The 18603-nt window shown below is 32.0% G+C and overlaps 2 protein-coding genes across 5 annotated transcripts in view; one reads left to right on the top strand and one right to left on the bottom strand.

The window, feature by feature from the left end:
• The window catches only part of LOC145328951 (uncharacterized), a 103317-nt gene that overhangs the window by 52295 nt on the left and 32419 nt on the right, over positions 1–18603 (bottom strand). The window lies entirely within an intron of this gene.
• Positions 1–18603, top strand: part of LOC145328950 (uncharacterized) — a 30985-nt gene that overhangs the window by 1742 nt on the left and 10640 nt on the right. For all 4 annotated transcript variants that reach the window (XM_080172919.1, XM_080172920.1, XM_080172922.1 and 1 more), the window contains exon 2: positions 2582–2678. In XM_080172919.1, the coding sequence (XP_080029045.1) occupies positions 2582–2678 (97 nt within the window). The remainder of the gene's footprint in view (positions 1–2581; positions 2679–18603) is intronic.

An 18603-nucleotide genomic window follows, 5' to 3' on the forward strand; every position in this document is an offset into this window, starting at 1 on the left:
TTTTTTGTAGTAGAGCTTCTCTATAATCCGTCCGGATTTCCTTAGGTCTGTTCTTCCAACGATAAGTCACTTAATCTAAAGTCTAGACTAAACAGTATCTACGCCTTCTTAACGTCAGTTTTTTTTTCTTGCAAAAGAATTACTATAATATTACTGTATTAGAATTTACTGCTCAGGTTGAACTAAAATATATTTATATTGTTAAAGCTGCGCTACTTATGATGGAAATTCTCCTTGTCTTATGTAAATAAAATTTTTAGATATGTTGATTTGTTAATTTTTATAAAATAAGAATTTTCTCCATACTATCTTTATAAACTAGCGGTTGCGCCCCAAGCACTTAAGAGCTCTGCATTTAAAAGGGTAGAAAAGTAGTAAAACAATCGAACTTCCAAGGCTCAAATCTAAAATTTAAAAAGCCTAAAACCATCCTGGGACCTATGTGAAGCTTCTCTAAAAGGAGGCACTTAATCAGTTCAGTAGTTATTGAAATATTAACCTCAAGACAAAAAAGAATATTAATTTTTATTACAGGATACTTTACATATTTTTCTTTGCTGGTAACTATTACAGCTATTTTACATTAACACGCGGAAATGCAACCTTTTAATAAAGTAGAAATTTTGTTTGATTGTCTAAGGTCTTACTAATCACTGAACCAAAAGAGTTCTCCATTAAACTTCACATATGTGGTGGTAAGGTTTAAGGTTATTTTTTCTTTTCTAAAAGCCATATATGGTTTTAGACTATTTTTCTGCATCCTCCCCTACTGTCTTTCCCGTTATCCTTTTCTTTAAAAAAAAAAGCTCCCTTTTCTTATCGAATTTAAGGTTTAAAATGTCTCTAATTATTATCTAATTAGGTAAATTACACTGAGAATAATACCAGTATTACATTTCTTTAAATTAAACACAGTGAGAATAATATACAATCTTATACAAAATTTGTTAAGTTCAGGAAAAAGGGAATGTTATTCTAACCAACAATTCTAAAGGAAAATTTCCCCACAACTTCCTTCTCTTTTTTCTCCCCTTCCTACCCACTCCCCTTCAGTTACGTGAAAAGTTTTACTCCATCTTTACTCCAACAAAACATTAAATTTTGTGACATTTTCAATTGGAACTAATTGGCTGAATCGCAGCCCTGGTTTTACCATGGTTTTGTCTGCGGGGAAAAAAGCCAGTTAGACTATGTTATGATTCATAAAAGAAAATTCTAATAACTCCACATTGAGACATTTTTTGACACTGTGCGCCAGTTATAAAAATACACAATTCCGATCTTATCTGAAGACCATAAAGTAAACAATAAGATTGTAAATTAAAAATAATGGGAATTGTTAAAAACAACATTGCTTAATTTTATGATAGTTCAGCTATTCTTTTAAAAACAGTTATTTAAAGATGATATCAACTTCATACTAAAATTGTATTTACAATTTTAAAATAAGTTGAAAACACAAGATAAAATGTTTCTCCCGGCTAGCTAATGTAAAGAACTCCCCCCCCCCCTCCCCCCTCATGAATTTATCAATTCCCCTCCCTGACAATTATTAGGTATTAACCAATATCTGAGGTTTATATCAGCAACACAAATAGACGACAAAAATTTCCCTGTCACAATAAACTATTCAAGAACATTTTTGGTATTTGTCCTAAAAAGAAAATGAAAGACTACCCCTAAATTTGTCATTTTTTTTTGTTTCTGAGGGAAGATATTAATTGTTTTACGTTTTAAACATATAATTCTTTGATGGTTTCTACCCCCTTCCCTTCTCATTAATCCCTAATCTACCAATTAATTTTGTTAACTTGTTATCGCCGCGTCACATATGGACATAATTATCCCTAATTGTTTATCTGTGTGCCTCTGGAACTGTTTTAAGGATTAACCTTGTAGCTCATGTTGTGTCATTGGTTTTAATGGTTGGCCTATAAAAGTTATGGGTGTAAATAAGATAAAGACAAGCGCTAATACGCCTGGGAAAAAGTTGGCAGAATCATTTATTTGCCAAGAGGACCACACACATTAACATTCCCACTTTCTTTAACATGAAACAAGGATGACAAGATTCATATACACACAGAACAATGTTAGAACCACTGTTAGTATTTAAATGTTCATTAGATTATTCTTATCAAGATTTCAGAAGCCGAGAAAATTGTATATAAAAGCATGTAGTTTATCAAATTGCTTTAAATAAGATTTTAGTTTTATTAGGATAAAATATCATAATTGCGGCTGCGCTCCTGGAGGCCTCTACACTACAGGAATTTAAAAATATTTTTGGGGTATTTTTCTATAGTCAATTTCTTTTAGGATGGTATCAAAATAGTTATAGACCTTCCTCTGTCCATTAGGTACCTTTACTGTTAATAAGAACCATATCGGTTCAGCGGTTGCGAGATCCTTCAGAAAAATTAAACATACTCACAGGCTTCCTGCTACTTTTCTATTAAGAAAATTTACTTCAAAACGGAAAGAAATTGATTAGTAAGAAAGCTTTATGTATTATATAAAGATGTAAAGTTTTAGCATTTACGTCAGTTTTAAAAAATCCTCAAAGATTGAATTATTTTAGATGTTGATGTATCCTCTGATAACTCCGTGGAGGAGAGAAATATTGGAGTTCTGGGCTTCCCAATTGGTTCGGAGTCAAATCCCAGTCTAGCTGAGAGGTAAGAGTTAAATAATTTTAAGTCTCGTTGAGGGAGAAATATGCTTCCAATTCCTTCAATGGACGTCAAAAGGTGGGGGTAAAGGGTGTTTATCCTTGCAAAAATTTTAAGAAATGCATCAGAAATTACCCCTCTCATACCTTTGATACCCTAAATGTTACCCCCTCAAAATAAAAAGCTTGGACGTCGAACCTCGTAAAAGTGTCGAACTATGACGTCAGAAAAAAATTACAATTAACCAATGAGAAGCCAGTATTCACCAATGGTAAATATATAGCGGTCTTTCATTGGTTAATTGTAAATTTTGATGCTGTGAGTATTGGTTTAAAAAATATGACGTAACAAAAAAAATAGCCAATGAGAGGCCGTTATTGACCAATGGCGGCATGCGTAGTGGACTCTCATTAACTAATTTTTTTTGTTACGTCATATTTTTTAAACCAATACTCACAGCATCTAAATTTTTTCTGACGTCATAGTCAGACACTTTTACTGGGTTCTTGGACGTCCCAATACTTTCACCCTAAAAATTTACCATTCAAAAACGAGAACTATGGAAATTGGAGCTAGGGGTGAAGCTCCTAGGTATTATGAATTGAAACACTTCCAGTAATAGACAAAATTATACGTAAAACAAAGGCAACATTTCTGTAAATATTTCTTGCAGACAAATTAAGTAAATTATATTTCCGAAGAAAGACATATATTATAATTATTTTAAATTATCACGAATTCTGGGGATTAGCCGCTGAAAAGATAAATTTAACCCAATTTTTCTCAAATTAAATCGATTCCTTTGTATAATTTTGGACGGTTTTCAATGTAACCAGTAAAATAAACTGGATGAAAAATAGTTTTTAGTCGATAAAATTTACCTCCAATAAAGGCTTAGCATTTTAGTCTGGCTGCGAAATAACTTGAAACATCGCAAATAGCTGCTTAATGAGTCTGAAAAAATACGACTGGAGCTTCAGTGGGTGTAGCTTTAGTCTTAGGTTGCTGTTGATTGTTAAAACCTACTGTACCTGGCTGCTGTAAATCCTCATTTAAAATTTCAAAATGGAGGGACAATTCTGTCATATTATTTGTTACTTTTGATGTAATCCTGCTTATTCCTGAATATTACGTGTTACTCAGTCTTTTTTTTCTTGTAATTTAGTAATTTGACTTTACCTTTGTCCTCTCGCAGTATTAATAATTATCTTAATTGTTTGAAACATGGAAAATACGCAAAATTGAATAAGGAAACAGACAATGAAATATATTTTATAAGATTTATTAATTTGATTTATAAAACACTTTATCTTTTTTTTGTTGCAATCTATACCCGATGTAATATCTATTTTAGAAAATAGCATGGACATTTTCAAGTATCGCTTCGAAACTGATTAATTTCTGCTGGTTTATAACTAGAAAAATCATGTATAGCATCGTATTACAGACAATTTTCCACGAATATTAAATTTAGCCTTGGCCAAGGACGTCCAAGGTAGGGGGGGGGGGGGGTAAAGTGGGGATTATCCCCCCCCAAAAAAAAATTACCACCCCCCAATAAAAAAGCTTGGACGCCCCTGGCCCCTCAGTTCTAAGAAAACTGGTTTTAAACGATAATTTTTTATTTTAATATCCGCAGAAAGCTGTCTATGATACGATACGATGAATAACTATTATTGTCGTTTATCTAAATCTTGCTTGAGCTACTTTTCGAGGTAATCGTATTAGTTATAATCGCAAATTTTCTCAAGGAACCATATTTTTTTATATTAATTAAATTTGCATTAATATCTAATTCATCCCTTGAAAAGATTTTAAAAATCATTTATCATTTTTTATTATTCAACATTTTTTATTCGCATCCGGCTTTAACGTGGGCGGTAAACAAGTAAACATTTATGCAATGATATAAGTGCTTTAAATTGGTTAACATACCCGTTTAAAAAGCAGCACATTTTATATTTTAAATGTATTTATGCATTTATTTAGACATTTATTGGCGTTGATTATGGGTGAAAGTTAGCTATACTGACTTTTAATTCAAAATCCTTTTTTTGTTATGTTCCTGTTTTTTCCTCTTTTTTCGGTTATTCTTCCTCTCGCTAAATAGCCTAAAGCCATACCCAGCAAAAATTTAGAGATGTTAAGAAGCTATTGATATATTTAAGAGATTTTTAGTTACATACAGACACACAAACTTCCAACTTGTCTTCTGAAAAAATCATCAAATTATACCGTTGTTAGGCCAATCTTTGTTGCCAAAACATCTTTACATTTTCCTCAAGTTATCAACTAACTGAAAACTTATTTTTTATCCATAATAATTTCTAAATATAAACCCTCCATAGACGTCCAAGCTGTAAAGAATGTAATCAGGGATTGGACATTGGACGATAAATCAATTCTTTCAGTATACCTCTTTTGATAGATTTAAACTATTTGGGGGAAAACTTGAGAAAATATTATTATGTTCTCTTCTCCTTTTCAATCTTTAACTTAACAATTTTAAACAGCCAATGATAGAACGAGTTCATAAAATTTGAAGTAAGATTAATCTATTAATTATTAAATGTTCTCCTTTTATTTAGATACAATTGAATAAGATAAACATTTCTAGTTTCATTTGATTTAAAGTTCATAAAAATCAATAAAAAAATCTATGAAAAAAAAAATCGATTTCAACCTTTTTAATATTGTCAACCTAATAAACAAAACATGCAAACATGAAAGGGAGATTTATTCTGAAAAATAAAATGTTCAAATGAGTTTCGTTTCAGACAAAAATGTTACAATAAAAGTTGTAGACTAGGTTATGATTGGTATTAAAAATGTCTTTAATAGTCCCCACCAAGAAAATCACCATTGAAAAATGAAAATATGGACGGACTCTGATATATTTAGAAGCATCACTACTTAATACAAAAATATACAGAATAGAATATTATTTGTTATGTATAATACTTGTCCACAACAGAGTCAGAGCAAAAATTTAAAATATGAAATCATTGAAGCAAAATTCCTGTAAATATTTTTTTTGTTTCCAAGATCCGTCACTTTTGTTGATGTCATTGTTTTATCAAGATTCTAGCTTTAGCATGAACCAACGGCTTCGCCGTTAAACCTCCTAAGCATTTAGAGAAGGAGGGTCAAATGTAAGCAAGCAACTTCCAATGATTAAGAATTTACATGTTTGTATAGATGACTAAAGAAAATTTCATGTGCATTCTATAGGGAGATGCAAGGATAGGCTTATGAAAGATATATTCTATAGAGAGATGCAAGGATAGGCTTATGAAAGATATATTCTATAGAGAGATGCAAGGATAGGCTTATAAAAGATATATTCTATAGAGAGATGCAAGGATAGGCTTATGAAAGATATATTCTATAGAGAAATGCAAGGATAGGCTTATGAAAGATATATTCTATAGAGAGATGTAAGGATAGGCTTATGAAAGATATATTCTATAGAGAGATGCAAGGATAGGTTTATGAAAGATATATTCTATAGAGAGATGCAAGGATAGGCTTATGAAAGATATATTCTATAGAGAGATGTAAGGATAGGCTTATGAAAGATATATTCTATAGAGAGATGCAAGGATAGGTTTATGAAAGATATATTCTATAGAGAGATGTAAGGATAGGCTTATGAGATATATTCTATAGAGTGATGCAAGGATAGGCTTATGAAAGATATATTCTATAGAGAGATGTAAGGATAGGCTTATGAAAGATATATTCTATAGAGAGATGCAAGGATAGGTTTATGAAAGATATATTCTATAGAGAGATGTAAGGATAGGCTTATGAAAGATATATTCTATAGAGAGATGCAAGGATAGGCTTATAAAAGATATATTCTATAGAGAGATGTAAGGATAGGCTTATGAAAGATATATTCTATAGAGAGATGCAAGGATAGGTTTATGAAAGATATATTCTATAGAGAGATGTAAGGATAGGCTTATGAAAGATATATTCTATAGAGAGATTCAAGGATAGGCTTATGAAAGATATATTCTATAGAGAGATGCAAGGATAGGCTTATGAAGGATATATTTATCTCAATAATAAGGATATGGAAGAACTGTGTGTAACCCCTCTTTACAAGTAAAATTCAGGGAGGGAGTGGACACTGGGCTGTTTATTACACTAGTCCCCTAGTCTTATGATAACGTTTTCTTATTCTTTGGCTTAACAACCTTTGGTACTTTTTTTGATTGGTTGGTTGTTGAGTGTCCAAACGTTTCTACTAATTGTAAACTTCAGGAGGGGTAACTTTGTGAATCATAATTGGCGATGTACATCAATTTATCAGCCATTGTCTTTCCCTATTTATAATTTAGTTTTATGGTTTTTTAATTTATTTATTCTTATACCTCTGAATATGAAAAGATAAATAAATAAATAAACTCTATAAATCTATCTTTATTCATGACTTTTAGTTTTTACAAACCACGATTTTTTGAAGAGTATATTATTGTGATCAAATGTATGTAAAATATAATTTCCTACTTGTTCATGATTCATTGTACGATCAGGCATAATGTAAAAGCGAAACATCTTTACAATTGTGTCTCAAGTAGTTAATATATATGTCCATATCATAAAACTTGCGATTGATAAATTGAATATTTATTCACATTTCTAAGCACTTTCAGTCTATTTTTGTTAATAATTACCTTCGCTTTTATGTAAGTTGTTATTCATGTTAGTTTAATTCTCATGTTCATATAAAAAAAGACTGTGTAGATTTTCTTCATTTATATCTTATAATTACTCGGTAGCGAAGCTAACCTAAATCTAAAAAATTTTGAGTGTCTGTACGTCCCTTTATCAATGTAAGTAAGTTGTTTTAAATGACTTGCTTAATTATCTCCCTTATTATAGATTATAGATAGATTTTGAAAACATAAAAAAGCTTAAAATTAATGAGACATACAGCAAATTTTAAAAATTGTTTAATTATTTTTTATTCACTTTTCTTCTTTGTTATATACGATACTTTTTATTTAATTCATGCTTTTTTCAGCATTTATGTGCTTTAATTTAACCTAAATTTATATTTCCAATAGCTAGAAATATTGGATATAATCTTCCTTGTATAATTATGCTGCGTAGTAAGCTTTAGTGTTGCAATAATGATTATTAACCATGAGAGAATATTATAAATCTGATAATTATCCATCTATCTATTTCTATTCCCATATATCTTTTCAATTCCATTTATCTTACTAGTGGCTACGCCCCCGAGAGGCCTCTAGGGGCACTCAATGGAGGGAGAAATTCGCCAATCCAATTTTTTATTTTAGTTCAAAAATGAAAAAGCAAACAAAAGTATTTTTGGGTGGGTAATTTTTTTTCTAGGGGCGATTTCTTTTGGGAGGGTGATTAAATATGGTTATAAATCTTCTCAGGATTTATGAGAAGCTACATTATAAAGGAGAACCATATCGGTACATACAGACAGACACACACATATCATATATTGAATTATAAGGCTTATCAATTTATACTTTGTGGGTTAAAGAAGAGGTTCTAAAGGAAGAATTTGTTTAAAACTTTTTTTTTAAATAGAAGCCAAAATATTTAATTTAACCTTCTACCCAAAAAGAACACAACTTAACCTTTTTTTAAGAACTAAATTGATTTGCAGTGTATTAGTCTTTATTGTACATTATGATTTTATGTATTTATCTATCTATCCTCATGGTAATTGAGCATGAGAGAATAAGAAATAAAAATTCTGCTTAGAATGTCATGGCAAGGCAATTAGTGTTTTTTTTAAAGGGTCAGTCACAAATTTGTATTTTCTTTGCAAAATTTACATAACCGTTTTTTTAACAATACCAAGCGTCTCAAAGAGAAGATTAGAGGCAGAAAAATAGACTAAAACCATACCAATAAATTAATCTTAAAATGAGAAAATCTAAAAACATCAAAGGACCTATGCAATGCTTCCATAAAAACGAGAACATAATCAATTGGTTTAGTAGTTATCGATATCTTATGCTACAAACAAAAACCCTACTACTTTAATAATAGGATTTTAGAAAAATTTTAACTGTATAGGGCAAAAAGATTTTCCTCAGATAAAATATTCCTTTTCTTCATACCAGATTATTTGATATTGAAAAAAGTTTGAATAATTATCAACAAGGATGACGACATTTAGAAATTAGAAGCAAAACACAGATGCCTGATAAGGAGTGAAAACTCAATAGACGTTGAGACTTTCAGCGTAATTCACAATCTATAGGGCAATTCTATAGGGCCTAAATTAACAGGAAGTAAGGGGACACTAAGTTTAAAGTGTTTAATAATGTTTTCTCATTCGTTGGCTGCACAACTTTGGGGACTTTTAATGAATTTGATTGATTCATTCAGTGTTCAAACGTTTCAACCAATAATTGTAATGAACAGAACAGGGAATTTTGTGCATCATCATTGGGGATGTACATAAATTTATCAACTATTGTCTTATCCCTTTAGATCCCTGCTAAATTAACGATTTGAGAAATCCGGCCATGAAGAATGTACAGACGGACTGACCTTTAACATAGGAAGTTTCGCTTTTTCTAAAATGTTAAGATATTAGTGTATCATGGTTCATTATAGTCAAGGTGATGTTATATTATCATCTTAAAAAAGGATATCATCAGCACCTTAAGTAGCGCAGCTATTCTATAGATAATGAATAGAACATGCAGGGATCTAAAGGGATAAGACAATGGCCAATAAATTGAGGTACAGTCCCAATAATGTTACACAACATTACCCCTTCTGTATATATCAAAATTAGTGGTTTAAACTTTTGAACACTCAACTTGATAAACCAACCAATCGGGATTTACTAAAGTCCCCAAAGTTGTCAAGTCAACGAATAACCTTATTATAAAACTTTGGGGACTGGTGTAATAAACAGCCCGTTGTCCCCTCTCTCTCTCTCTCTCTTTAAATTTACTTTTACTTATATGATGACATTTTGCAATAGACCATTTTTTTAAGAACATGATATTTATATATTAATGCTACTCTCTATTTGAACAAAACTCTCCTTGTTTTTTTAAAAAAATATCATGCTGTTTCATTAAGAATAATTGTACTTCAATAAAAAGTTTAAATTAGTATACTATATTAGGCATGGAAATTTAATTGGCATTTTTTATCATTGATATTTATGTGAGGTCCTTATTTAAATTTTCCCATAGGATATTAATATTCCTACCTCCCTTTGACAGAAGCGCGGCTACTATTCTGCTATTTATATGTCCGTCTGTCACTAAGGGGGTTGGTTGCGTGTAGCTAACCCCTCAATATTGCTATTGACATTATATTTACTAAATATGGGATTAATTTTTTCTAAAATATTGTAAGCAGTGGCGGGCACAGGGTTTTGCCAAGGGGGTGTACAAAGCGCACAATTTTTACATACCCCGTAAAGTTTTTGACAGACACCCAAATGGAGGGGTTGTCAGCTTTAATGGGGAATATTATAGACAAGAGGGGTGTTTACACCTCCCTTAGAAGACTACTGTCGGCCGAACGGCTCGGTAATGGCATCACACAGTTATTGTTCAAGCATCATTAGAACCGACATACATTTCAACAAATAATGGGAGACTAGAATTCCATGACACCATGGAAACTGTCCCAATTTTGTATAACTTTTGCGGAACATGTTCCAGTTACGTCATATTTTTCTTTCCCGAAAAAGAGAAGGGGGGAAGAAAATCTCTTCAAAAGAGATGGGGAAAACCCCCTTTTCTCCCATCTCTTTTTTCTTCCCCCCCCCCCTTCCCTTTTTTTCTTTCCCCTTTCCCTTTTTCGGGAAAGAAAAATATGACGTAACTGGAACATGTTCCGCAAAAGTTATACAAAATTGGGACAGTTTCAATGGTGTCGAATTCCATAGCACTTAAAGTTACAGAAAAATTGGACTTTTACGCGCGCTTACGTGCACTGCGCTTTTTCTAAAATAATTGATTATTGGTTAAATTATTTTATCAGAATGCTTTGTTATGCAAATATACCCGTTATGATAAAAAAATCCTTTTTATATTTCAAACTTAATGTGTCCTAGCTTTCTGTTTAATTACTAAGAAAAAATGATATAAAAAAGATTAATTATAACTTAACATGTTATGCAATACGATTTTTTGTCATGTTACATGGGAACTTTTTACAAAACTTTCAACCTTGATACATAAAAGTGCAAAATAAAGATTAATTTTTTATTTTAATGAAAATTATAAAAAGGCTAGATATGACATTTAAAGAGAAATAAGTTCATTTGACTTTGACATTATGTACGAGAAACAAACTGTAACTCTACTGCTATTTAAGATAGACAATAGACATTTTTTTAAGATTGTCCTTTCCTATGTTTATTCATACAGTATTCAAACCACTTCCAATCAATTCGATCAAATCAATAAATTTCATGTCAAATAAATGCTACAAGTTTTAACAGGGAACATTTTAACAAAAAGATTATTTTATTACTGACCATATAATGAGTCCGAATCGCACTTTGTCCTCTACAGCATTACGATGAGAACATGTTATGATTAATCTCTCCTTTTAAGATAAGCTTCAGAGTTTTCTAATTTTAGTAAGATGAACTGGCGATTTTATACAAAGCACTGATAAGATCCTTTAATTTAAAGTAAATGTAAAATAAGGGGGTTGGGTGGAGATAGTTATTTGTTTGTTAATTATTGTCAGGTTAAGTTTTATTGGGTACTGGGTAGTTATGCTAGGTTATTGCACCGCAGGTCTACACCCGAAAGGGGTTAGGCATAGGGTAAAAAAGGCATTTTGTGTAAAAAAAAAAATACTAGCTTATAAAAATACAACAGACACTATCAAATAATAGGTGACAACTACCCCGCTATCTTTTATATTTTGCCAATTGAATTGCCTTTAACAATGCAATAGCTACAATTGTAAAAATTTCACTTTCCTCCTTTGTTTATTCTTCCTTTGGTGTACACATATCAAAGGTAAGTAGTAAGGAATATAAATATACTTTAGTATATTTGTACGGTTGATATATGAACTTTTTCCTATAATATATCAACCGATATATTATTACTTGGATGTTACACTAAATTTTCATGTACTCTGATAAAGTGATGCTCTCAGCAGGGTAAGATAACATTACCCCCCTCTCCTCCTACTGGACGAGCGAACTGACCAATGTATGCGGTGTATATTAGCAAGCTAAGTTGACGACAAATTTTCCACTGTCAATATATCCACGTATATTCTGTATCCATTCTTACATAGGAAAGAATACACCATTATGTCAAATTTTGGTGTATCAAATCTCGAATTGAATAATTAGGCAGCACAACGTCGTACAGACAACCAATTCTTTACTTGCACTTTCTTTATCTATATATGGAAATACCGGGAATAAGTTACTAGATTATTCACACAAGTACAAACTATCTCATTCATTTACCCCACTAGAAAATTTGGTGTATAGTATTACAAATCAAAGAAAAGATTGCGTAAAAGGTTGTAGTTGTAATATATCTTCCTTCATACACTCAATTATTTAATTCAATTCGTTCAGTATTGTCTCAAGAAAGAACCCCACCCCAAACAAAATAAAATGCCTATTTTCGAAAGATAATGTTTTTTACAATATTTCCAGCTTAAATTCAGTGAAAAAAGGTTTATTTCGATAAAAAAAAGGCTTTTTTCAACAATTTATGGCAAGGTACTGGGGCGACTTTTGTATGCTAACCACCCCCCCCCCCCTAGATATACCACACTTTTCTGGGATCTTGCCAAGTCAAGTATCAACTGTTGGGAATATCAAAGGATGACTCCATGCAAAATTTGAGCCAGTTCCGGCCAAAACCGGCCGTGAATTTTATGAAAAACCGGTTTTTTCCGGTTTTTAGGGGGTATCTGTAAATCGATTCAGCTGGAGCAAAACCGGTTAGAGGTACAAAAAATTTTACTTCACATGAAATTTAGCCAATGCAATTGCCTACAAAAATGTACTTCATCATCAACTTGATTGGACAACTCTTTCCCCTCCTAAATGTCCATTAAAACCTCGGAAACGGCAAAAATCGCCAAAAATCACGCCTTCGGCGGCAAATAACGGCTAAACGGTCAGCCGGAGGCGAATGAAACATAAATAAAGAAATGTCTGCCTCAAAAAGTTGTTCAACATCAAAGAGATGCTTGAAGTCTCTAAAACGACTCCTTCCCCTCCTTTAAGGGGAATAACTGAAAAAACGTGATTTTCAAAAGTATGCCCACTTCGTGGGTGTGGGGGGCACTAAACCCATCACCCCAGGGTCACCAAATATAAAGTCTAGGCGGCCCACAATGCTAAATTTTCACCAAGTGAAAGTCTTGTGTCAATATCTCTTATGAGAAAAAAGTTATTAATTAATTAAAATTTCATATTGTGATTTTTTGATGGATTTCTTTGATGAAATGACAGGCTGGTCAATTTTTAGGCCATTTTTTGCGGTTTTTGGGCTGTCACGCCCAAACGGTTTGAGATAATCTCACGGGACCTTTTGCCCAACCTAAGTCTGGTTATTTGTGAGGTCTAGGGAAAAAACAGACTTACGCAAAAGATTATAATTATAATCTTTACACAGAAAAATGGCACGAGGTGAGGGTTTGAGGGGGCAAAATGAGCCGACCAGCGATTTTTGACGGCGCGCAGCGACGTCGTGCTTCATCCAATCCGGGATTTTTTTTTCTTAGACCTTACTAATAACCAGGCTTAGGTCGGGCAAAAGGTCCCGTGAGATTATCTCAAACCGTTTGGGCGTGGCGGGCCGAAAACAACAAAAAATGGTCTAAAAATTGACCAGCCTGTCATTTCATCAAAGAAATCCATCAAAAAATCACAATTTGAAATTTAAATTAATTAATAACTTTTTTCTCATAAGAGATAATTACACAAGACTTTCACTTGGTGAAAATTCAGCATTGTGGGCCGCCTAGACTTTATATTTGGTGACCCTGGGGTGACGGGTTCAGTGCCCCCCACACCCACGAAGTGGGCATACTTTTGAAAATCAAGTTTTTTCAGTTTTTCCCCTTAAAGGAGGGGAAGGAGTCGTTTTAGAGACTTCAAGCATCTCTTTGATGTTGAACAACTTTTTGAGGCAGACATTTCTTTATTTATGTTTCATTCGCCTCCGGCTGACCGTTTAGCCTTTATTTGCCGCCGAAGGCGTGATTTTTGGCGATTTTTGCCGATTCCGAGGTTTTAATGGACATTTAGGAGGGGAAAGAGTTGTCCAATCAAGTTAATGATGAAGTACATTTTTGTAGGCAATTGCATTGGCTAAATTTCATGTGAAGTAAAATTTTTTGTACCTCTAACCGGTTTTGCTCCAGCTGAATCGATTTACAGATACCCCCTAAAAACCGGAAAAAAACGGTTTTTCATAAAATTCACGGCCGGTTTTGGCCGGATCCGGCTCAAATTTTGCATGGAGTCATCCTTTGATATTCCCAACAGTTGATACTTGACTTGGCAAGATCCCAGAAAAGTGTGGTATATCTACCCCCCCCCCCCCACACACACACACACACAAATATTTTTTCCCCAAAACTATTTTCTTTTATGTACATTTTATAGATATGTCAACAAAAGCAATAATAGTAATCTTTCTGATATTTATATAAAAAGATTTTTAAATGAAGTATGTGCAAAGGGTAGATCGAAATTACCACGAAGATTTTCTAATTATTGGGCTCATATAATTACTTTTAATATAGACCGGAAGAATCTCATATTTTACAAGTGACCCCCCCCCCAAAAAAAAAAACCATCACGCCTCATTTTTAGCCTAATATTTGAGATTGGGAAGCCCAACCTCGAAGAAACCTATACAACTTTACACCTTGGTTTATTGGCTTGAAATGAATATTGTTATCTATTTTTCAAAAATTACAATATAAGGGGGGGTAAGGGTTTGATAATAAATTGGATTTCTGCCTATTTACCCTAAAATAAGGTCATGACCCTATTATAAATATTACAAAGATGTAGAAAATTACACAATATAACCCTAATTGTCAAAATGATAATAACCTAAAAATTGCATATTCTTAAATTCTGACATTTTTTCAGAAAAAAAATATTTCCATATTTATTGACATTACTGCATTAAACTATGAAATGTATGTTATTTTTGTGTTTCATCTTTAAGAAATCACTAAATTGTTTTTTTTATTTAAAAGCTTTGCTCATGATGGTTTAAAGATTTTTCAACACTTAAAACTTGTGATGTTTTTAGATCCCTTTGCTACCACCTCCATCCAATAGAGTTTTAAAAATTAACATTCAGTTTAGCTATTAATTAACGCTTTTCTAGTAATACTATTACTGTATCTTTCCTTTTAGCATGGGTACTATTTTATTTTTATGGGAATTTTATCTTTAAGACCTTGATAATAAAAAAAATAATTGTTTCTGTTGCTCTGAATCATTTCTGTGCTCATTAGATTGGAAAACTTACTGCTGTGTCGAAGGATGGTATACTAAAAAGTTTATAATCTAATACTTTTAGTTCTTTCTTTCTTTCTATAAAAACAAGGATGACAACATCCATAAAAGCGAAGCACTGAAACGGTAGGACAAATGAATAATCTGAATAATCAGAACATAAAAGTATAAGAGTTAAAGCAAAATTGTAAGTAAATTTGTTGAAAAACTGCTTTATACAGGATAATGTTTATGGACATACTTACATTTTTAGGACTTGATTATAGAGTTCCTTCGCTTATAATATTGTTCTTTGTTGTCCCAGGAATCAATATACCAAAAATCAGATCAATCGGATAAATTTGTTGTTAAAAAAGTAGAAAAATCAACATGTTTAAAATGGACTTACGGACATTATGGTAATGAATATAGAGTTGCTACGCGTTCTAAATCGTACCTAACTAATACAGGAATCATCATGCAAAGTTTGAAATCGATAGGACTATTCTAACATGCCTAAATTAACGAATAAAAGCTATATATCTCGGACGGACGTACGGACCTACCCTAATTATAGAAAAGCTTCGCTTTTAAAAAATTATTAAAATTCAACTGGAAAAATATTACATTTAGTACATAATGCAAAAAATGTTTATATGAGATCTAGAGAAAAATATTTGTTTTAGATTATATATCAAATCTTATAGTAAAAAACCTTGTTTTATCAAACCTTGTTATATCAAACCTTATTGTATAAAACCTTGTTATATCAAACCTTATTGTAAAAAACCTTGTTTTATCAAAGCTTTAATAGACTTTTCATATAAATCAATTATCTACTTAGGATATAGGAACTAAACACATTTAATCATTTGGTAAATTTAGAAGAGTTTTCCATATCAAAATTTTTACTTTCTTTAGTTTCATGTTGCATTTTTCTATTAAATAGATTAAAACCTGCCAAGACTAAACTAAGATTCCATGAAAGACATCTTGTTATCTAATAAATTTGAAATGACCCACAGACATATAGTTAACGACTAGAAATTATAACCATAATTAATTTTCTAAACAAGGATGATAACATCTACTAGAAGCGAAGCTCATCAATATTAAACAAGATATCAGACAGACGGACAAAGTGAATTTATTAGTCATTCAAGTACCTATATTCACTAAAGCTAAATAGACGGACATTTAAAATGATAAGGTAGTTACGGAGCTTCAGATAGCTCCCTTTTCTAAATTAACATTGTTGTGCATTCCCACAAAGTGCAAGTCGAGCGCTGAAAACCACCCCCTTACAAAACTTACAAAATAAATAACCTTAAAATAAGGAAAGGGAGTAGTTTTTTGGGTATAGTCCCTTTCATGGCAACGCACCTTAAGGGGCGATTCTTCGTATTTTTCATAGTAGCTTTTCTTCTATTTCTAGCCCCTGTGGCGGGCTCTAACCCTGCGGGGTCAATTACCTAACCCTGTTGGGCAATCACCTAATCCAATATAACCTAACCTAACCTAAATCAACCTATAAAAAGGCATTTTAAAAATACGACGCATCGCCCCTTAAGGGGCGTTGCCACGAAAGAGACTATTCCCAGTTTTTTTTCCTATGCCTAATCCTTGCGGGAGGGGTTGGACTTACATTGCAGTGCCTTAACCTTGCGGGGCTACCCAATACCAAATATGAAAGTAAAAAAATCAAACAAAATATACCCTCCAGGACCCCCTCTCTCTAATTAATAATTATAATTTTAATCAAAATAAGGGGAAGGGGGCGAGGATTCGGTGATGAATAAGGCAATTTAAGGAAAAACCCCTACATTTTTTTATGAAAAATCTACGCCTAAATGTCATAAATCAAACGTGATGTATAACTTTCTATAAACAAAAAAAAAGAGAAATTTGCGTTATGCAATTGTAATAATAAATATTTTGCTAGTTTTATTTATTTTAGAAAATAATTAATACAAAATTGCCCATGAAGATTATTTACAAAGCAAGGATGAGGAATAACTATAATAATTTTATTATCACTCAGAGGAGAGAAAGGGATGAGACAATGGAGATAAATTGATGAATGTCCCAAGTTTGTTATATATTGCCCCATTTTGCAGATTAGCTTTTGATGGGAAAGTTCGTATACCGCTAGTTTTTACCAACCAATCAAAATAAAAGTACCCAACGTTTTTAAGCCCAATGATTTATATATGAGGTCCTTAAAACATAAAGTACCAGTATAATTTACTACAATAACCACTATTTAAAGTAATGACTTCTAGACAAATTAAAGAGCTTACTGTTGACTCTATTAATTGTCTGTTGTTTGTTAGTTGAAGTAATCTTGAAGGTCAAAATTATCAACTTTTTATAGATGTGTAGCTTTATGTCTCTAATTATAAGTATACGCTCTGAAGATTTTTATAATAATCTCTAAGGCTACAAAATATAGATAGCAACAATGATTCTTAAAATAGATCTTTTACCTAACACGTCCAATTATTTTTATTCATTAAAAAATTAAAGAAAGTGTTTCTGTGCTGAACAAGACACTTTGAATGTTTATAACTATTTTGAATGAGGGTAGGGTACCTCCATCATCCAAAGAAAAATTGAACCTGAATAACCCACATTTGTTTTTTATTTTGAAACTAAAATAGAAAATTGAGCGTCAACTTCCCCCTTCTTCCTCCCCCCTCCCCCCCCCCCCCACCAATACCTCTAGAGGCACATAAGGGAGAAGCCACTATATTACATTACATGAAGTACAAGAATATCAAATAAATAATAAAATGTTAAACGACCCTGACCTTTCTTGAGATGACTTTACTAATACTACTAATTTCTTTTCTTTGTATATTTGTTTGTTTGTTGATACTTATATTTCTTGTATGTTTGTTTATTTCTATTGGTTTGTTTTATTGAGTCTTGTACATTGTAAGTAAATAGCTAGAATAATATCTATACCTGCAAATCTCAAAAGTATATGAAACATTTGAGCTGTGTTTTTCAGGGAAGCTTGAGTTGTTTTATATTATGTCATATCGTTCTGGTTGTTTCCTAATCATTGTGTAACGAGGAATTAACTAAGTTGATAATTTTTTAGTTCATTTTGGGCATTCTTTATTTTTGTAAATATTATTTTGTTGAATAGTTTTTCCAGTATGGCCTCAAAATTGATTAATGTCCGCAAGATTAGAACCGGTTCACATACAGACTGAAAATTCATTACAGCATCGTATTACAGACAAGTTTCTACGAATACTAAAATAAAAATCATGAAAATCTTATACGTTTCATTACGATGCTATAAATAACTATGCTTCAAGTCGACTGGGAACAGAGAAATAAATACATTTTAAGAGAATTTTTTGGTTGGTATAAGCAGTTATTTGGCAAAAAAGATAACATTGAAAACCATTTTTCTTCCAATAAATAAAAAATAAGGGA

The sequence above is a fragment of the Acartia tonsa genome, chromosome 9, assembly GCF_053477335.1.
Source record: "Acartia tonsa isolate MP-2025a chromosome 9, ASM5347733v1, whole genome shotgun sequence".
In the NCBI taxonomy this organism is placed as follows: Eukaryota; Metazoa; Arthropoda; class Copepoda; order Calanoida; family Acartiidae; genus Acartia; species Acartia tonsa.